Below are 20,591 nucleotides of genomic sequence, written 5' to 3'. Positions count from 1 at the left end.
AATACATAATAACTTACAACTTACATAATACATAATAACTTACAACTTACACAATACATAATAACTTACAACTTACATAATACATAATAACTTACAACTTACATAATACATTTAACTTGCAACTTACACAATACATAATAACTTACAACTTACATAATACATAATAACTTACAACTTACATAATACATTTAACTTACAACTTACACAATACATTTAACTTACAACTTACATAATACATAATAACTTACAACTTACATTTAACTTACATAATACATTTAACTTACATAACTTACATAACTTACCATTGCAATTTCTGGTGAAAATCAGACTTCAAGATCTAAGAAATGGACCGAATATGTTACCTATAAACTACGAGTCATGGCATCAAATGCCCGATAGCAACAAAAACCAAGCCCTCGATAATATTAAGGTAACAAAATGTTAATGTCATCTATAATGCTTGGGAAATAGTTTCATTTATATTTACTTTATTAACTTGTGTTTTTTGTTTTTTGCAGGCGAGGTTTGCTTTAGAGGTCTCGGATGCTTATGTAAAGAAGGCATTGGGAAAAAGATGGAGAGACAACAAAAGTACTTTGAAGAAAAATTATTATAAGACAAAAACAACCCTCGATGAGAAATTGCAAAATGTCCCGCCGGGTATGTTGAGGTACCAATGGGAAGATGCGGTTAGATTTTGGCATTCGAATAAAGGCGAGGTCTGACGTCCTTCTAAACTATTGTAATTATTTTGGTTTATAGTATTTTCTATTTACGTACTAAAAAATTTCATAACGTAGGATCGTGAACAAGTTGGAATAAGCAGCAGGCAGAAACAAAAATTCACCCACACAGCCGGGTCGAGAAGTTTCGCATGTGTAGCTGAGGCGGAGGTATTTTTAAATTTTTAATATTGTCGAATATGTATAACTTTCTATTAAATAATATTTATACTACTATATTGTAGGAACGGTCGTCCGGTCAAAAAGTTGGACGCCTTCAACTTTTTGAAATTACACATAGGAAGAAAGATGGATCTCCCATGACTCCTGAAGCTGCTGAAATAATGGTACGTTTACTTAATACGATTTGACTTATTTTAGTTATTTATAGTGTTTATTTTCTAATGGTTTAATTCATTGCAGTTAATGCGACTATTGTTATGTTGCATATGTTTTTCAATATATAATATTGTGTTCCTAACTATGTGATATATTTATTAGGAAAAACTAAATGATAAAAAGGCGGAGTACGAAGCAATTGCTTCTAGTGATAGTTCGGTTCATCTTGAAGATATTGATAATCGGATTATTACTGAAGTTTTGGGTCCTGAAAGGTATGGTCGGGTTCGATTTCAAGGATCTTTTGTTAGCCCAACCCAATATTTTGGATCCAGCTCCCACCAATACATGGCTTCGGGGAGTCAGGCTCAAGCTGAAGTTCAGAGGTTAAAAGACCAAATGGCTCAGATGCAAGCGACTACAATTGAGGTTCAAAGGAAATATGAAGAACTCCAGCTACAACTTAAAGCAGAGGCGGAAGCGAGGGAAGCAGCGACTGCAGCGAGGGAAGCGGAGGCTGCAGCAAGAGAAGCAGAGCAGAGCAAAAAGTACGACGAACTTCAGCAGTAGCTTCAGATTATGATGAAGATGTTTAAGTCGCAACTTCCACCTTCATAGTGTATGACATAAATATTTTTATCATTTTAACATTTAACATTTAACATTTTTTGCAAAAACAATATGAATTCACTTTTATTTATTGATATTAATATTATTTTATTCCCTTATGTTGAAATATTATATAAATTTATTGCTATTGGTTGCTTTTGAAATGTTGCTTTTGAAATTTTGCTACAGGAGGGCAGAAAAAATGAAAAATTTAATAAAAAAAAATCCCAAAAATAGTGGCGTTTTTGTATAAAAGCGCCACTAAAGAACATGTTCTTTTGCGGCGTTTGTAAAAAATGCCACTAAAGAACATGTTCTTTAGTGGCGTTTTTTCCTAAGCGCCGCTAAAGAACATGGTCTTTAGTGGCATTTTTTTACAAACGCCGCTAAAGAACATGTTCTTTAGCGGCGTTTTTTTCTAAGCGCCGCTAAAGAACATGATCTTTAGCGGCGTTTTTTCTAAGCGCCGCTAAAGAACATGGTCTTTAACGGCGTTTTTGTTTGTAAACGCTGCAAACATTTGCGACGTTTTCATTAGCGGCATTTTTTCCGGCGCTTGAAGAAGCGCCGCAAATATCTTTAGTGGCGTTAAAAAGCGCCGCTAAAGGCCTAAAAAAACGCCGCTAAAAACCTGTTTTGGTGTAGTGATCTTGTTTTGTTCGATATTTACAAGTGTTAAATATAAGGAATTTCAATGTTTAATAAAGCAATTTTATTTTGCTTTACTGCTAATAAAAAATAATAATCATGAATTGTTGAATCTCAATAAATGCCAAAAAGAGAAGTTAGCTCTGTGCTTTAAGAAAAGCCAGTCAAAAATACTAATTAAAAAAAAGTTGAAGGAAAATCATCACTTTTTTCCCATTCTTTTAAATTCACATGCTTAAGGCAAAAGAGTCAACTTAAGTCATAAGTGGACCTCCAAAAAAGCTTATATTCCTTTATAATTCATGTATTTATATTTTCCTATCGTAATCGAAAATAGTGGAATCTCATGCAAAATGAGTGATCAAACGTTGTTGAAAAGGTTAGGAGAGACTCGAGGCATGGCAATGGCATGACAATTATTTAAATGGATAAAATAATGAACTTGCATTTTATTTTCATTTTTTCCAAATCACGTCTTCATTTTTAATTTTCTTAAAGCAATCACCTTAGTTAACCATTAAATTTGGGTTGTTCTTTCCTTGAATTATTAACATACTTTTGTCTATCAAATCAATCAAGCTTTCTCTTTGTTTATATAAATAAACAGAAAAATAATGATTACATTGTAGAAATAGGATACCCCATTTGGTCGTTGGAATCCGTCGTCTCACTTCCAATATATTAATGAACTTGTCGGACTTTATCATTAAAAATAAATGAATTTTAAATATAATAAAAGAATTTATTTATTTAAAATGCAGATTTAAATCTCCGGTGATACCATAAATAAAATAAGATTGCATGTTCAAAAAATAATTTAAGTATTAGAAAAGAAGAGTTTTCCATCAAGATCTCAGATGCAAAATCCATAAATTCCTTATTATATTATTATTTTTTCCATTTATTACGATTTTGTACTTCATCTGAAATTATTCTAATGAAAAACAATCATCTTCTCTTGTCTCGTAACGTAGAAAACAACATTTTCATGCAGAATAACTATTTAAAATAAAGTATAAATGTCTTCCAATTAATGCCTTATTATTTATATATATTTTTATAAATACTTCAAAAATAAAAATTTAAAAGTACAAAAAGCTTTGCAAAATTCTACAGTTTCATCTGCAGATTATAGGTTCGGAGATTCTACAAGGGGGCACATGAATAGCAAGACCCAATACTTTCAATTCCAATAATGCCCCTAAACCTTGGAGTTTTTTACATTACAGTGCAAGCATTAGGGTTCTCATCGCTGAACATTTGTGGAGGGTATGCGTAAAACTCAGTGGCATACCTTGGCGGGTAATAATAATATTCATTTTTCTTCAGCTCCACCGCCACTTTGGTCTCTTCCGTAGCGTCTTCAGCCGCCGGAGCTGCGTCGGCGGAGGGGGCTTCTTTGTTGTCACCTTCTTGTTTCTTGTCTTCACCGTCGTCTTTTTCTTCTCCACCGGCTTCTTTCTTGTCTTTTTCGCCACTTTCTTCACTTTTTTTCTCGTCCTTGTTGGCATCTTTGGCTTTTTCTTCTTCCGTCTTCGGTGTCTCCGCCTCTAGTTTCACTATCACCGCCGTCTTCCCGGTTCTTCTGTAGACGTACTCCACCAGTTTTGGCGGTTCAAACACTCCTTTCACTGTCACCTCTGAGCTCTTTAGATCCGGTTCAGCTGATTCCACCCCTACAAAACATTGTTTTTGTTTAATTGAGTTCAGGTAAACGGTTGGTGAGATTTGATTCAAAATCATTAGTATTTTAATGAATAAATCAATAAATTATAAGAGGGGGAAAAAGAAGAAGAAGAAGAAGAACCTTTCATTCTTTGAATACGTTTCCTGATTTCCATTGCACAAGCTTCACAATGCATGTAAACCTTCAACACTACCGTGACAACCGCCGCCGGAGGCTGCAAAAAATTCAGTCCCAGATAGAAAAATCCAAACCTTATCAAACCAAGAAATGTTGAAAAAAAATGAAACTTTTAAGTGATTAAAGCAAGCAACCTCTTCTTTCTTGTCTTCAGGCTTAGACTTCTCTTTATCCTCTGTTTTCTCTTCCTCCGGTGCCGGAGGCTTAGGTATCGGCGAGAGAAGTTCAACTTTCCGGTGACTCTTCCTTTGAACCCTTTCAAGAACTTTCAAAGGATCCGCTTTCTCCCCTTTCACCACCACTTTGTGAGTCCTGCAATCCGTCATTACATCTTCAACCCCTACAAAATCCCATTAAAAGAAATCATCTCATTCATTCATTCCATTCCATTCCTTCAAAACAAAAAAAAGTTGGGTGTTTTTTAAAAACCTGGAAATCCACTGAGACATCTACGGACTTTACGAGCACAGCCTTCGCAATGCATGTAAACCTTCAAAACAATCTCTTGGGGAACAACAGGAGATTCTTCTTTCGTTTCTTCAGCTTTCTTTTCTTCTTTCTTCTCCTCTGTTGCTGCCTTTTCCTCCCCCTTCTTTTCGTCTTCAACCTTTTTCTCTTCCATTTCCTTCTTCTCTACTGTTTTCATCTCTTCCTGCAAATCAAACAAAAAATAACCCCGATGAACAAATTATAAACAAATTAGGAAAAATAATAGTTTTTTAAGTAATTAAATGATAAAATCACCTCCCCCATTGGATTAGTGAAACTGGGTTTCAAAGAATGGAGATTTTTTTTTTTTGGATGCTTCGGTTTTTTGTTAGGAAAGCATTAAGATCTGAAGCTAATGAAGAAGAGGAAGCGGGGATTTTATCGCCATCATCATCATTCATTAGTCATGATAACATGACGTGGCATTTTGTAAGGGGGCACGTGCTTGGGAGAAGGGGGATGAGATTCAGACAAATAGTGGCTGACTGGTTCGTACAGGCTTGCTGATAGTGACACTTTGGGGAAATCATTATTTACGACTTTCATGATAAATTTATTAAAATAAGGTTGTGCAGATTTAAGTTTGTTTTTTCTTTTTAATTATGAAAATACTTACTGTTTTTTTTTTGTTTTCTCGTATTTTAATTTTATATTAAAAATAAAAACTCAATGTTATATTAATTATAACTTTTTTAAATATCACTAATTAATTAAAATCTGATTGGTAGGTGAGTCAGATAGCAGTGTGGTCATTTTTTAAGTTTCTTGATCATTAATCATAAAATAATTCAAAACACAGATTAAACCAACTTTTTTGGTAGAAAATAGAACTCGAAATACTATTCCAAAGACAAGTTTATTGAACCTAGCTGTTAGCAGGCACCTTACCTTATAGGATTAGGATTATCTTATTCGTACTTGTTGTTTAACGCTACAATTAATTAGATTTTAAAGCCCATAAATGCAAGCCAACCCTATCCCTAACCTTGGATTAAAATTTACCAAACTGTAATTATCTATTTTCTCACAATAGCCGTTAGATTGAGCTGTCTTTGCATTCCGTGGCACCCATGCAATATGCCAGATCACTTATATTGGTCCAACACCAATAAACACACGCTACACTAACAAGAGGTTATTAATTCAGTTTTGACTTGAAAAAAATGGTCAAATCTTGTTGTAAATGGCCTTAAATTATTAACTTGCATGACCACAAAGCTATTTTCAACTTTGTGTTTCTGTTATTTTATTTAAAAAAAATCATAAAATAAATTTTAAAATTTTCATTTAATTTATTAAATTATTTGAAATTTTAATTTAAGTTACTGAAATGTTAAATCTTTACTTAGTTAATAAATTCTAAGCAATAATTTGACAACTGGAGATGAATATTATTTAGATTTAATTTGTAGATTCATAACATTTAAACTTATTTAATGAAAAAAATTAAACTATATGAGAGTTTTTAATTGGCACGGGCAATGTGAATAAATAAGTCATATTAAATCGAGTGACTTAAATGAAAACATTTAAATTGTTCAGTGACTATTTTATAACATATTAAAATTGAATGCCTTTTATTTTGATTTATTTTTTTACATTTAGATATATTTCAATTATTTGAAATGATTTAATTTTTGTTATAGTTATTTAAATATTTCATCAAATATAGGAAAAAATTAATAAAATTTATGTCAACTCAGTCGGTAAAAGTACAACAAAATCAATAAAATAAGCATAAGTAGGTATTTTATTTTTTTTAAATGTATTACTTTTAAAAACTTGAGATTTTTTATTTTTTCCTTTTTTCTTTCTAAAACAATCTACTGTTCATTTTTAATTCGCGAATATACCTAATCATCATAAAGAGAATCCTTCAATAGACAATAAGCTTAATAATTTTATAGAAAAACTTATACAAAATATTTTAATATTTTATATTATTTTAAATAATATTATGATAAATATACAAATTGCTGAAGCCATTCGTTGGCGAAAAAACAGAGTCAAATATTTGTATTGTTAATGAATTATACTATAGTGTAAACAAATAAATGTTAGGGTAGATTAGGAATCAGAATAATTTAGTGGACCGAATTCAAGGTTGATTTTTTTCTAAATTTAAATCACCAGTCAACAACAAATTACTTATAAGATTAGTATATTATTTATAACTAAATTTTGGCATGTAATAAGTTACAGTTAGAAAATATTAATTAAAACCTATTTTCTTTTTTTTTTTAAAGGGGCTTAATAAAGTTAGTATAATTAGTGAGGGAAAATAACAAAAATGTTTGGTGAAAAAAAGATACCTTAAATTGTGGCCCTTACTTTCATGATTAGTAGACACATTTTACGTAGTATGTTTCTGTTTTCGGCTTTCCTAAGTTTCTAACCAACATCATTCAATTTATTTTGGGTCAATTCCACCAACAGTTACTCAATTTTAATTAAAATGACAAAACAATCACTTAACTTTTAAAAAATAACAAATCAATCCTATTAACCATTTTCCATTACAGACGTAATGGGTAAAGTGGCTTGGCATTTAGCTGACCACCACATTGGAGTCTTTCCTGTCTTTTAACCATGGCTTCCTCATTGTCATTACCCCAAAATACCATTTTTGACATCCTCACTTAGACCTCAACTTTCGTCGTCAACTATCTCCGTCGTTCTTCTTCTAATCCATCTCTCATCCTTGCTGCAATACCCAATCTAATTTTGACTTTGGGATCTTGCTAATCATTGACCCAACCCAAAATTTCATTTGTAGGCATTTGGTTTTCTCTTTAGAAGAACCGCTTCCTTTTTTTCTCGAAAATCACAGGTTCAATCGATTGTTTGGTTTGCTTGGATGTTCCCATTGTTTTGCTTTTGATTTTATTTTATGCAACTTCATATGTTGGCTATGGAGTTAGTGTTGTTTAGCTTAATCAATGACCCTTTTGTTTATATCGTCATATCCCATGAAGATCTCGACAAATCCGTGTAATAGCCCGATTTAGGCTTAGTCGGAACAGTGGTTTCGGGACCACAAATCCGACGAAAAAAAAAATGTAATGGCTTGAATTTTCAGAGGTGTCGGAACGGTGATTCGAGATCACTAAATTCGACAAATGGGTAGAAAATATTATTAATTTAGTAAGTATAAGTTAAATATGAAGTTAGGAAAATTTTTGAGATAGTGAATAGTGCACTAGAAATAAATATTAAAATAATTAGAATCGAAATGAGGTATCAAGACCTCGGGGATTTTAAACTGAGCCATAAATATTTTTATAAATATTTATGGAGTGTTAAAAAGTTAGTATTAAAGTTTCGTTAAGAAATTTTAAAGTTCCGATAATTAATTGAACTAAAAGGACTAAATTGTAACAAATGCAAAATTTTGGGAAATGATTAAATAGCTTAAATGATAAAAGGAATAGGGCTTAAAAGGCAAATAGACCCAAGGTCTATTTGGGCTGGACGACAGAGGCATGAAATCAGCAAGAAAGTAAGGAGAATTAAGGGCAAAATTGGAAAATTGCAAAATTTGCTTAATAAAGTTAGGACCCAAGTGGAATTATCTAGATTTCTCTTCATTTTTTCTGAATTCTCATCAGCTAAAACACCATGGAAGGGCTTCTTCAAGCTGGTTCTTCATATTTTTATTACAAGTAAGTTCAATTCTTGACTATCTCTTGAAATTTTTGTATTTTTATGACTTTTACAACTAGGCCCACTTGTTAAATCCATTAGTTTTTGATTTTATGAAAGAAGTTAAAAGTTTATATGAATATGTGCTGGAAGTATATGATGATTTAGCATGAAATTAGAGCTTTAAATTGTTCATATGCTGATTTTATTGAAAGAATTGAATAGAAAGTGAATGTTTGGGACCTAATAATAAAAGAGTTTGAAGATAGAGTTATATGTGGAAATTCTGAATTTCAATAGTTGTGTAACAACTTATAATGTCTAGTAAAGTACTAATTGAGAAAATTAGATTAATTGAGGGGTTAATTGAGAAAGGACCGAATTGTATAAACTGTGAAATTTGGGGCAAAATGGAAATCAACATTTTGCACTAAAGCAGTTTTGGACAGCAGCAGTAGTGTAACTTTGAAAAATCACCAAAAATTGTATAGATTGAATTAGAGGATGAATAAAATATGAAACTAAAGCTTATTGAGTCTAGTTTCTTATAAAAGAAATGATGTGAGCAATGGAATTGTAAATCATGAGATATAATAGATTTTGTGAGACAAGGTCAGAATGAATTCGGGTTCCCCTGTTCTGACTTTGGAAAATCATTAAAAATTGTACAAAAATGATTATGAGTTATAGTTTATATGGTTAGAATCCTCAATCAGTCTATTTTTAGAAGAAATAAGCTAAAACATCATCCGAATTCTGTACAATGAGATAATTAATTTTTAGTGAAGAGTGGTCGGAACTGTCAGACAGCGAAACAGGGGAAACTTTAAAGAATAAACTGTACTATTTGGCTGAACCAAAAATTATGAAAATTTTATGGTATGAAGATATGTGAGTCTAGTTTCAGAGAAAATTAACGGATCTTAATTTGGAGCTCTGTAGCTCCGGATAAAAATAATTTAGTGACTCTGACTCGGATAAACAGCTTTGAATATACATGTTAGTGAATATTGAAATTATGGTTAATGTTGTTTAAGTGTGTTATACACATTAAGGATGTGGAATGGAGAGGAGGAGGAGGAAAATTGGGAAATATATGAATGATTCGTGTATAAATGGTCATATGTTTGATTATAACTCATAAACGATGAAATATGAATGATGCTTATTTTTGTGCATTATTGATCATGGTTTAAGCTCATGTGTGAAAATAAAGTTTCATAGTATGTGTGTATGGTATATTCAGTATATGATTTGGCATGAAATAATACCATGAATGGTTTATGAATTAACACATGTTGGTAAGCCTGATATATGAATAAATGATCAAATTGAGCGGAACGCCGGATTTGAGTACTTCTGATCAAGTGACAAAGTGATAAGTGGTAGCTTTAGCTACACTTATCTGATCAAGTGACAAGTGGAAAGTGATAAGTAATAGCTTCGGCTATACTTATCTGATCAAGTGACAAAGTGATAAGTGATAGCTTCGGCTATACTTATCTGATCAAGTGACAAGTGAAAAGTGATAAGTGATAGCTTCGGCTATACTTATCTGATCAAGAGACAAAGTGATAAGTGATAGCTTTAGCTACACTTATCTGATCAAGAGACTAAGTGATAAGTGGCTACACTTATCTGATCAAGAAACAAAGTGATAAGTGGCTACACTTATCTGATCAAGAAACAAAGTGATAAGTGGCTACACTTATCTGATCAAGAAACAAAGTGATAGATGGCTACACTTATCTGATCAGGGACAAGTGATAATTGATCATACGTAAGACCATAGTTATACTATGGCAAAGTGAAAGTGAAGTACTCAATTTTCCGTGACCGTTCCCTAATTTGATTAAGGATGGTAAGTGACAAATGGGCCCAAAAGAATTAAAGTAAATGGATAAGTGGTAGTGTATTTATATCAGGACGATGTTGTTATTCAAACTAAAGTGATATTTTCATTGCTAAATTGAGAATTTCATAAATGTGTTATTGAATGGTATAATCAATAAACATTGAGTTAAATGGTAAATACGTATTAGTTTTGAATTTGATGTCATTGAATTGTACGTGAATTAAATGGAAATTGCTAGTGATATGATTTAAATTATGAGCATGAGAAATTGCGAATTGAATGAAATGGAAATGAAGCATTAAATTGCATGAGTATGTATCGGGTCTCGCAGGCCCTAATTATTATGATTATAATATTTTGAGGATATATTGTGAAAAGTTATAGAAACATGTTAATTATTTTGAAAGTTTTAATTTTGATGAAATTTTATAACTCGGTTAAATACGTTTACAAGTGTATGTGTTTTGGTAATGCCTCGTACCCTATTCCGGTGTTGGATACGGGTAAGGGGTGTTACAATCCGAGTTTGGTTCTTGAATTACTTGAATGTTCCTTTGGAGGATTTTCTCCTCACAGGTTTGGTTGTGGGTACTGATAGTTTGACTCCAAATTGTCTTCAATCCCATTTCAATCTGGTTTTTTTAAAGTTAATGGCTTTGGGCAGTAACAAAAGACAGTTGGATCCCAATTGTGGTGGCTCCTCTATTGGGGGGTTGAAAAAGAAAAAAATGATAGGGTGGTGGTTTGGAAGTCAACGCTGGTGATGCCAAAGATGATTGTGGCGGAGGCGGGGACAACAAGATTGTTGGGATGGAGAAAAAGAAGTATAAACATATATTCCATGCAATTTTGGCAATCAATCTTTTCTCCTTTTTTCCCCCTTAATCCCAATCCATCTTTTATTTTCTTTTCTCTAAACCCGTCCAAACCTTAGACCCTTTGGCTCTTCATCTAACGTGGCAATTTAACTGGTTGCGTTACCTGTCCTGCTAGGCCTGTAACGGAAAATGTTAATGGATGACAGATTTGTTACTTTTCGATAACGTTAGTGATTGATTTATTATTTTTTGAAAGTTGAGTGACTGTTGGTGTAATTTACCTATCTTTTTAAAGAGTAAGTAAATTATTAGATGAATTAATTTTAACAAGTTACAAAATAATTATAAAATTTCATTTAAGTCACTAAATTATTATACAGTTGTATCTGTTTTATTTTAATTTTGAACCCCTACACATAATAATTATTTTTGTTGATTCAGGTAAATAAACTATAAGATATATATATTCCATATAAAGAATTCGAGATGATTTCAAATTGCATCATTATGATTGTTTAGAAGTAATTATATGTATACAATTGAAACAACAGAAAGCAATAACACCTAATTCCCATAAATCCTTTTGCTTTATAAACCACTTGTTTCCAAATTACAACTTTGGCTAATATTTTATTCATATCAACCCAAACAATTATATTCTTAAAAATATCTAATTTTTGTATTATATCGCACCTCAATTACATTTATATAAATATAAATATGAAATACAATCACAAAAATCACTTTTAAGCGAGCTATGCAATATTTAATAACATTACATGAGCTATCTCGAAAAAATAAAAATAAAAACCTTGTATTAGCCTCATTAGGCCTCTAGTTTGGGAGGCTAGAAGGCATTCATATTTCTTTTCAAACATGGTACCTGAAATCAAATCACATCACTAGGATAGAGGATGTAAATAACATATCTTTTCTACCCTAAGAAAGAGAGATGAATTTTGGCATTAAGATTTTGGGATGCTATTACAAATTTTCAAAATGTTAGGAGGATTTAATAAAATTGTTGAAAAATTTTAGTAAGTTTAATTAAAAATTTCAAAACTAAAAATCAATAAAAAAATGGAGAGATTTATTTAAATTTTCAATATATATAAACCAACCCAATGAAAAATAGTTACATTGATCTAAATATTAACGATGTGAACATTGAAGATTCAAACAAATCAACAATGAACAAAAAATTTTAATTATGACGAAACATATAAATTGAAAGTGTGAATCATGGTAAAATTATTTGATTGGGTAGAATCGAATCTTACTGCTACCCACTCCATCAATTGAAGGATATCTATGCTACCTATTTGAACTTGTAAATTAAGCATGAAACTTGAAGTTATTTTTCACGCCAAATATCAAACTAGTTCAACAAATTTGGTATCTAAATCCAATTAAAATTAAAATTTAAGCCTCGAACAACTTAAGCCGGATTGGATTAAGTTAGAAGCTACTCCAGCAAGTTTTTTTATTTATTAAAAGTCAATCTCTAGTCCACCTTCGCATTAGTCACACCATAATACCATTGAACTTTTAAATTTTAAGTTCAAGTTTTTAGTTAGACTTTGAACTGACACTGATGGCTGAAAATTGAACTGTAACTTTATATAAGAAGGCTTATTTTCCTCTATTAGTATACAAAACGGTATTTTCAGACCTTCGAAATAAGCAATTATTTGTTTATTTTTTTTACAGCAAAAACATAAAACGAAATTAAGGGAAGCCTAAAAACTAAAAGAGTTGTCTACCTTTAGTTGTTGCTGCCCAGGATCGAACTGGGGACCTTTAGTGTGTAAGACTAACGTGATAACCACTACACCACAGCAACCCGTGATGCCCAACTTGTTGAAAAAGTTTTATTGAAATAAAAAGAGTTTGGAGCTTTCCTTGAAGCTATTGTTTGCAAATTTGCAGGCCGAGGTCTCATTCTTTATGGGCCCATGATAAGACACCAACCATGGCAAAGCCTTTAAAAACAAGCTTCCAATGTCGCCCAAAGCCTTACATAGTTCACCATGCAACTGTACAAACTAATTGCCGAATATGAATGTAAATAATAATAATAATAATGATCCAAAGTGATGGAGCAACAAACTTCAGGACCCTCCTTCACCATCCATTCATGCCCCCCACCAAACAATGCTCAAAATACTTACGATTAATTCACCTCACCTTTTGTTATTTAAAATGTATACTAAATTTAATCTGTTCACTCAATTTTAAATTCGGTTGACATTATTTAATAATCATTTAAGAAAAACTTGAATTATAATTTTTTTTTAATACCGAATCATTAAAAAAGTATATTCTTGTTCAAATTCGAATACCAACAAATCAAACCATGCCTAAACTTGATAAAGATTCATGCAAAATGATAGAACACCAAACCTTACTGCAATGTGGCACTAAGGTCCTCAGCAATTAGGTGACTTTGCTGACATCTCATAATAATAAAGCAAAAGCTCAACACTTGAAACCAAAGCAATTAATCACCCCATTTCTTCTTCTTCAATCAAATATAACATCAAAATTTTTTATATACATTTACCCTATAAGAAAGATGGTTATAGTGTAATCCCTGTAAGGTGCTGGCAATGAAAAAAAAATATCTCAATTTATTTAGGGTTTAGGATTTAGAGTTAAAAAGGATGAAATTCCCTTGTAAAAAACTATTACCGCTGCTTATTTTCATACTCTCTTGCCTTTCCGTTCTCAGACTCCTTAAACTCGCAATTACTTCTTCAGATCCTTCGTCTCAAGCTGCTGCTTTGTTATCGTCGCTTCAACGGGAGTGTTCGTCACCTTCCGAATGTAGTAAGATTCAATCAAATGCAGCCAATGCGACCCTTCTTTCCCCAAAGGAATTCATGCTTCTTTCTGATCTTGTTGCACGGAAAACACCTTGTAATCTCCTTGTTTTTGGTTTTCAACTGCAGTATCTCGACCTCTCGTCAATAAACGCCAGAGGGATCACTCTTTTTCTCGAGGACAATCGTTACAAGATAAGCAATATCGAAGCCAGTTCGAATCAGGCTCGAATTTATAAGGTCAAGTACGGAGTACCTGTGAAAAAGGCATACAAGCTACTCAAACATGCTAGGGGAAACCCTACTTGTTCCCCAAGCATAAATCTACTCCAACAATCAACTTGCAAATTGGCATTGAGGGACTTGCCACAACAAGTGTATGAGCTTAAATGGGATGTCATTGTGGTTGATGGCCCGATCGGGGACTCACCCGAAGCATCGGGCAGGATGTCGACTATCTACACTACTAGCATGTTAGCGAGAGCCACAGCCAGGAATATGACTGATGTCATGGTGCACGACGTTCATCGGACAATCGAGAAATGGTTTTCTTGGGAGTTCTTGTGCGAAGAGAATTTGGTTTCTGCCAAAGGAAAATTATGGAACTTTAGGATCTCCTCCGATCAATCCAATTCTACAAGGTTTTGCTCTTCCGAGACTGTTCATATACAGTAATATCCTTATTTTGTTCTGCGGCAAAAGAACAAAAACATTCCCTTCATCGTTAATATTGAAAATTAGGGCTTCAGCAAAGGCATATGACATCTTAATTGTCAACGCTAGAGAGTGCCATGTAACTAAACTTGTCCATACAGGTAGAGTCGGATTGCAATTTTATTTTATTTTGTCATAATGAATTTTTGGAACTCTAGTTCCTTTTTAAAAATGTTAGCCCTCCACTAAATTTAAGTTTTTTTTTTTTTAGTTTTTGAATTTGTTGTTTTTATCGTATCACCTCAAAATAAATGAAAATTTTGAAAATTTGTTAACGTGACATACACGTGGATAACATATCAATATTTAATTAACTTTAATAAATATTAATAATTTTGCTTTTTAAAAATGTTTTTGTAATATTTTTTTAATTTTTTAAAATTTAAAAAACTAATTAAATGTTGACATATCATCCATATGGCAATCCACGAGTATGGCACATCAATAAAATTAAAAAAAAATATTAACTTTTTCATCGAATTTAACAAAAAAAAAATTAAGATCTAAAAAAGGCAATTAAATGGAAACCAATTTTTTTTTTAAATTGAAAGGCTCCTCTTATTTTTGAGAAGGCTTGTTTTTTTTTTTTTTTTTTACTTTTCTAACACACTATTCATTTAGTATTAAAAAAATAAAAAAGAATTCTTTTATCAATATGTATAATTACTTTTAATTAATGTCTCAAAACATAATGTTGAAATTTTATGAATAAAGTTTAAATTTTGAATCAAAACTTCATTTTTTATCAGACACAAACTTTTAACCCTATTTATAGAATTATATAACATAGACGCATCGTGTTTATGTTGATAATTGTGATTGTATGTGATTATTATAAATTAATGTCAAATTGTTTGATTAAATTACTTCAAACAGTCTGAGTTGTTTCGGCAACATAATGTGACATTACGCATTCAAATTGAACAACTGGATCGAATATGGAGTGTTATATTTAGCGAGTTTTATCCAATTTTATTTTTAAAATTAAAGGTCAAATAAATATTAAAATTAAAGCGCTTGAGCTAGTTCGATTAAGCTTGTTTACCTAATAAAAAAAACTCAATTTTCATATTCATCTTCAAACTTGATTGGTTGTGCTTGAGTTCCCGTTGGAGTTTTTTTTTTTCTTTTTGATAAAAAAAAACTTGATTAACCTCGTAAGCTACTCCAATAAAATATTAATAGAGATGAACAAAAATTAGTTATAACAAACTTAATTGATACATTGAATTTTGTTAGGGTTCCTTTGGATGGGCATTTACTTCAGTGTGGCCCGTTTATTTTTTTTATCTCACGCTATAGTATCGCTATAATATCTAATATCACCGTTGTAATACCCAATTTTGCCCGGGCCCATTAAAACCCAATTTGAAATAAAACTAAGTGGGAGTCCATATTACAACCCAAATTCGGCCTAATAAGGCCCAAATTGCTAGCCCTAGTCTGTTAGCCCAAAAGAACATAGGGTATAGCAGAAACCCTGAGCAGATTGAAGCAAATCGGTGCCGCAGCAACTGCCCACGACATGGCAACGGTTTCCACCCACGTTCAGCAATTCCCCACACCCACCATGCACGTTCTTCACCTGCAACAAACCATAAACAGCATTATAGGATCGAATATACAGAAAAAAAAGGGGGGAAATTTAGTGGATGCTTTCCGGTAAAGATTGGCTATAAAGTCAATCGATTTTTGTAAGAGGGGGTTACACACATATATTGAAAAAGACTGAAATACGAAAAAAAGAATCAGAAAAAAAACAAATTTTTGAAGGTGATTTTTGTTCTTTCCAAGTCTTTTTACTTTTTCTGTTTTTTTGGTCTCATCTTTTTCTTTGGTATTTTACTTCATTTTTTTTTAAATAAAACGAAAAGTAAAAGAAAGGGAGGAGATTCTTACCAGCAGAGGCGCGCCGTCGGCATAGTTTTCTTCGCTTTGTCCAAATCGAAGTTAAAAGGGGAGGGGGTTTTGGCGTGAAGAGTTGGGAAGAAGATGAAATAGTTTTTAAAGCTATTGCTGCTGCAGAATAGCGTTTAAATTTGAGATTGAAAAGGGTTTTAAGTACTGATGGGTTATTTACGCTTTTAATCCTTCCATTTTATCCCACCATTTCAAAATTATTGTTGTTTGTTTTCAAATTTTTCCATGAAACATTATTAATGTTTTGATTTAATACAATGTTGCGCAATGCTTTGGGTGGTTTGGGTAAATTTTTTTTCAGTCCTCCTTCTGTTACACGTGTTTTAATTTACTCCCTTTCTTGTTTTTATTTTCAAATTTAGCTCTCAACTTCTGTTTGGCATTTTAATTTAGTCCTTAATTTGTTTTTTATTATATTGTTTATATTGTTTATTATTATAATTATTATATTATTATTATTGTATTTATATGTGTGCGCCTATATATATTAATATACATATATATTATAAATGTTTTAACTATATAGGTAGTACGTTTATATATTTTATTATCATATATTTTATTTTTATAGTTCGTACATATTTTATCTACATTCATTTTTTTTATATAATAATATTTATGTTTTCATGTTTTATAATTCATATATATATACACTTTATAATATGTACATATATTTTTGCATTCTTTTCAAGGCTTTTATAAACATTTTTCATGTTTTTATATTTACTAATACATTATATTTATACATTTAAAAAAAACATGTATTAATACATTTTATGTGTATTTTATTTTATTACTATTTTTATGACTTACGAATTTTTTTCCCTTTCCCCTCATATTCCTATACGTATTTGCTAAAATTGTTTATATATTTTACTTATAAATATGCATAATTTAATTTTAAATATTTGCTTCATATTGCATTAATATTTTAACATATTTTTAATAAATATTTTGATTTTTGTAAAAAATAGTAAAATTGGTTTTATGATCCAAAGGCTTTCAAAATAAAAACGATATTCAAAGTTAGGGATTTTCGAGGAAAATTGAGCCCTAACGTATTGGGTTCCGATTTTCTTTGTTAATTTCAAATAACCGAGAATATTCGTTATTTAAAATATAAACAAAAATCATTTTCGAGAATTCAATATGTTATGTCCTAACGCATTGGGCATGACATATTGCTTTCTCAAAATGAAGATTTTCTTTAAAAAATTAATTAAAAAGCGATATTCAAAATTCAGGGATTTTGAGAAATTGTACCCTAACGTATTGGGTCTCAATTTCTTCGCATGACTTGAATAATTGATTATCCTTTTCAGATTTCAAAATTTGAGTTTAACAAAATCTTTTTAATTTTCGACACCAAAACATTAAATAATCAATTTGGTACCGATTTTTGGGTGTTACGAGGGTGCTAACCCTTCCTCGTGCGTAATGACTCCCGAACTCGTTCTCTCAAATTTCGTAGACCAGAATAATTTTTAAGGTGAGCCGATCACACCTCAATTAAGGATCGGTGGCGACTCCAATTTTTTGTTTTTAAAGTTGACAACTAAATTTTTGTTGTCAAAAAAATGGTTTCGACAACCGTCATTATTGTTTTTATATTAACCGCAGGTAAATGCACCGTTGTTTTCACACTAATCTCGATTAGAATAGTTAAATCCATGAGTTTTCAATTTTAAAATTCATAACCAAACCAACCAACCAATTTAATATATATAGTATTTTTATTTTATTTAAATATATTTATAATATATGATAAATATAGTGTTTTAATATCATATTATAATAATATATTATTATTTAGATATAATATATAATATTTTAATTAAAAAAAAACAACATAACGTATCAAAATTAAGTGGTTTGATTAGACGGTTTGGGATTAAAATACTCAATTATTATAAGAGATTGGTGGATTAAATTGATTATATACGAAATGATCGTCTTAAGTATTAAAAAAATTGAATTTGACTCGCACAGTAAGCTTTCAATCACAATCACTAAACGAGGTACATGATTTTTTTTTGGGGGGGGGTATGATTAGTTGAAGTCTTCCTTGCAGATGAGCAGGTCCAGTGTTTGATGTAATGTCTCAACGAAATAAAACACTACGAAGGTTTGCAATCTGTTTTATCCTCTTTAATTTTATGATAGAGTTGAAGTTTCTTTTTATCTTGAGGATCATTGGGGTAACCCCAGTTTTTTCATCTTTCGAATTTGATGGGGAATTAGATTCACGCTTGCACATGTTTCAACTATGATTTTTGAGTCCCACCAAAAACACTCAATTTTTCTTAAATTTTAAAAGCAAAGATTTTTTTTTTCCCTTTGTTCCTGTCAACAATGGTTAAATTTCAATACACATATTACAGCACAAAAACAATGGATGTTAGATAATGGTACGGTTTACACTGTAAGAGGTATAGAGAGCCGTAATCTTTGAAGAGATAAGAAAAGGAAGGCCGGTCATGAGCTCCATCTGCTGAGTTTAGGTGTTGTGGTGAAGAGGGGTGTGCCAATTTAGGTCCCCTTTGGATACCAACGCACAGCAGTGCGATGAAATTTTTCCTCTTTATTATCAACTTGACTGCACTGGAGTGGACTGAGACAGCCTTTGGATGCCAAGGCTTCCAGCACAGTGAGGGAATTCTACTGCACTGGACAGCCTTAAGCTAACTGGTGATAAAAGCATCAGTTGGGTGTAGCTGGGGCAATAGATATTTTTAGAAGACAACAATACCCTTACTTTAATTTATTAATTTCCAGAAACAAATTCACGGGAGGCATCTCTGAATTTTCAACATACAGCAAAATTGAAATTAGTTTGCAGATTTGGAAATACACTGAAAGGATGCAATTGGCACATGAAAATAGCCCAACAAGCTTTGTTAAGGGGGAATAATTGCATCAAAACTAGGAATTAAGTAAAGCTTCCGAAAGGTTTCATCAATAACATAAAGAACTTGAACAAGTAATAGCAACTAATAAGCAGAAACACAGTTCAGCATAAAATATTTATAAACATATATCTGAAAGGAAACAAATAGGATAATTAACACAAACTACTTGAAAGACCCAATTTCCTAGTAAAGAAAACAAACAAACCTTCCAGCGAAATGATTGTAACCTCCTCCAGCACCATAGTGAGATTTTCTGCATAAAATAAACCAATTCTTCAACAGTAAAGAAAACACACCCTTGCTGCTGTTTCTGTTGTTGCTGCTGCTGCTGTTGGTATTGTTGATAATGGGAATGGGAATGGGAAATGGGAATGGGAATGGGAATGGGAGGAGGGAGCGGTGGAAGAGGGGAGATGGGAATGGGAAATGGGAGGAGTGCACGGTGGAATGGGAAATGGGAATGGGAAATGGGAATGGGTATTGCATGGGGATGGGAAATGGGAGAAGGATACGGTGGAAGAGGGGAATGATGGAAGAGGGGAGATGGGGTTTCGTTGTATTTAAAATTTTAAAAATAAAAAAATATATGTAATGGATTTTAAAAATAAAAAAAAAATACTTGTAGTGTATTTTAAAATATATATATGTAGTGTATTTTAAAAATAAAAAATATATGTAGTGTATTCTAGAAATAAAAATATATATGTAGTGTATTTTAAAAAATATATATATATGAAGTGTATTTTAAAAGTAAAAAAAAAATATAGTGTATTTTAAAAATAAAAAAAAAATATATGTAGTGTATTTTAAAAATAAAAAATATATGTAGTGTATTTTAAAAATAAAAAAATATATATGTAGTGTATTTTAAAATTAAAAAAAAATATATGTAGTGTATTGTAAAAATAAAAAAAATATATGTAGTATATTCGGCGTATTCGAATTACTTGAAGCATGAAATCCAATATTTTTCTTGAAAGATACTAATTTTGAACTTCAAAATTTGATCCAAATATAATGTTACTATTTGTGGAAATAATATTTATCATTATTATAAAAAATATTTAACTATAAAAAAATTAAAAATAATTATCATTTTATCTAATAAATAATTTAAATTAATTATATAATTCATTAAAATATTGGAAGATACATTTTAATATTTTATTAAATGAATTTATAAATTCATATATTTTAATAATTTTAAAAAAGTAAAATAATTTAAATAACTTCTATTATA

The 20,591-nt window shown here is 31.1% G+C and overlaps 4 protein-coding genes and 1 non-coding gene across 5 annotated transcripts; 1 reads left to right on the top strand and 4 right to left on the bottom strand.

Moving 5' to 3' along the window:
- Positions 1–3,340: 3,340 nt before the first annotated feature.
- Positions 3,341–5,194, bottom strand: LOC107931514 (heavy metal-associated isoprenylated plant protein 7). Its single transcript, XM_016863423.2, has 5 exons — positions 4,927–5,194; positions 4,612–4,834; positions 4,317–4,522; positions 4,126–4,219; positions 3,341–3,994 (listed from the first exon to the last, which is right to left on the bottom strand). The coding sequence occupies exons 1-5, from the start codon at positions 4,933–4,935 to the stop codon at positions 3,537–3,539; spliced, it is 990 nt and encodes a 329-aa protein (XP_016718912.2). The 5' UTR covers positions 4,936–5,194; the 3' UTR covers positions 3,341–3,536.
- A 7,562-nt stretch (positions 5,195–12,756) lies between these two features.
- On the bottom strand, positions 12,757–12,829 carry TRNAV-UAC (transfer RNA valine (anticodon UAC)). The gene has a single exon. It is a non-coding gene; the product is annotated as a tRNA-Val (tRNA).
- An 820-nt stretch (positions 12,830–13,649) lies between these two features.
- LOC121220799 (protein IRREGULAR XYLEM 15) lies at positions 13,650–14,483 on the top strand. Its single transcript, XM_041100273.1, has one exon. It carries the CDS (start codon positions 13,650–13,652, stop codon positions 14,481–14,483), a length of 834 nt encoding a protein of 277 aa, XP_040956207.1.
- Positions 14,484–15,724: 1,241 nt separating this feature from the next.
- On the bottom strand, positions 15,725–18,930 carry LOC107931410 (uncharacterized). Its single transcript, XM_041100272.1, has 3 exons — positions 18,855–18,930; positions 16,422–16,586; positions 15,725–16,107 (listed from the first exon to the last, which is right to left on the bottom strand). Exons 1-3 carry the CDS (start codon positions 18,928–18,930, stop codon positions 15,902–15,904), a joined length of 447 nt encoding a protein of 148 aa, XP_040956206.1. The 3' UTR covers positions 15,725–15,901.
- On the bottom strand, positions 18,757–19,884 carry LOC121221074 (uncharacterized). Its single transcript, XM_041101497.1, has 2 exons — positions 19,557–19,884; positions 18,757–19,156 (listed from the first exon to the last, which is right to left on the bottom strand). The coding sequence occupies exons 1-2, from the start codon at positions 19,835–19,837 to the stop codon at positions 19,030–19,032; spliced, it is 408 nt and encodes a 135-aa protein (XP_040957431.1). The 5' UTR covers positions 19,838–19,884; the 3' UTR covers positions 18,757–19,029.
- Positions 19,885–20,591: the final 707 nt, after the last annotated feature.

This window comes from Gossypium hirsutum, chromosome D09 (assembly GCF_007990345.1).
Source record: "Gossypium hirsutum isolate 1008001.06 chromosome D09, Gossypium_hirsutum_v2.1, whole genome shotgun sequence".
In the NCBI taxonomy this organism is placed as follows: Eukaryota; Viridiplantae; Streptophyta; class Magnoliopsida; order Malvales; family Malvaceae; genus Gossypium; species Gossypium hirsutum.
The sequence above is the reverse complement of the archived record's forward strand: the minus strand, read 5'-3'. Positions and strand labels throughout refer to the sequence as shown.

Bases quoted from the DNA above. Each gene is read 5' to 3' on its own strand.
- LOC107931514 (XM_016863423.2), bottom strand. The intron at 4,523-4,611 runs GTTTTTAAAAAA...GGGATTTTGTAG, and splicing joins ATGTCTCAGTGGATTTCCAG to GGGTTGAAGATGTAATGACG. The intron at 4,220-4,316 runs GTTGCTTGCTTT...AATTTTTTGCAG, and splicing joins CTGAAGACAAGAAAGAAGAG to CCTCCGGCGGCGGTTGTCAC.
- LOC107931410 (XM_041100272.1), bottom strand. From the start codon at position 18,930: ATGGAGCTCATGACCGGCCTTCCTTTTCTTATCTCTTCAAAGATTACG. The intron at 16,587-18,854 runs GTACCATTATCT...ATAACCCATCAG, and splicing joins TACCTCTTACAGTGTAAACC to TACTTAAAACCCTTTTCAAT. The intron at 16,108-16,421 runs GTAAGAATCTCC...GGTTTGTTGCAG, and splicing joins CCGACGGCGCGCCTCTGCTG to GTGAAGAACGTGCATGGTGG.
- LOC121221074 (XM_041101497.1), bottom strand. From the start codon at position 19,837: ATGCAATACCCATTCCCATTTCCCATTCCCATTTCCCATTCCACCGTG. The intron at 19,157-19,556 runs GTTTGTTTGTTT...CTATTGCCCCAG, and splicing joins TACAATCATTTCGCTGGAAG to CTACACCCAACTGATGCTTT.
- LOC121220799 (XM_041100273.1), top strand. From the start codon at position 13,650: ATGAAATTCCCTTGTAAAAAACTATTACCGCTGCTTATTTTCATACTC.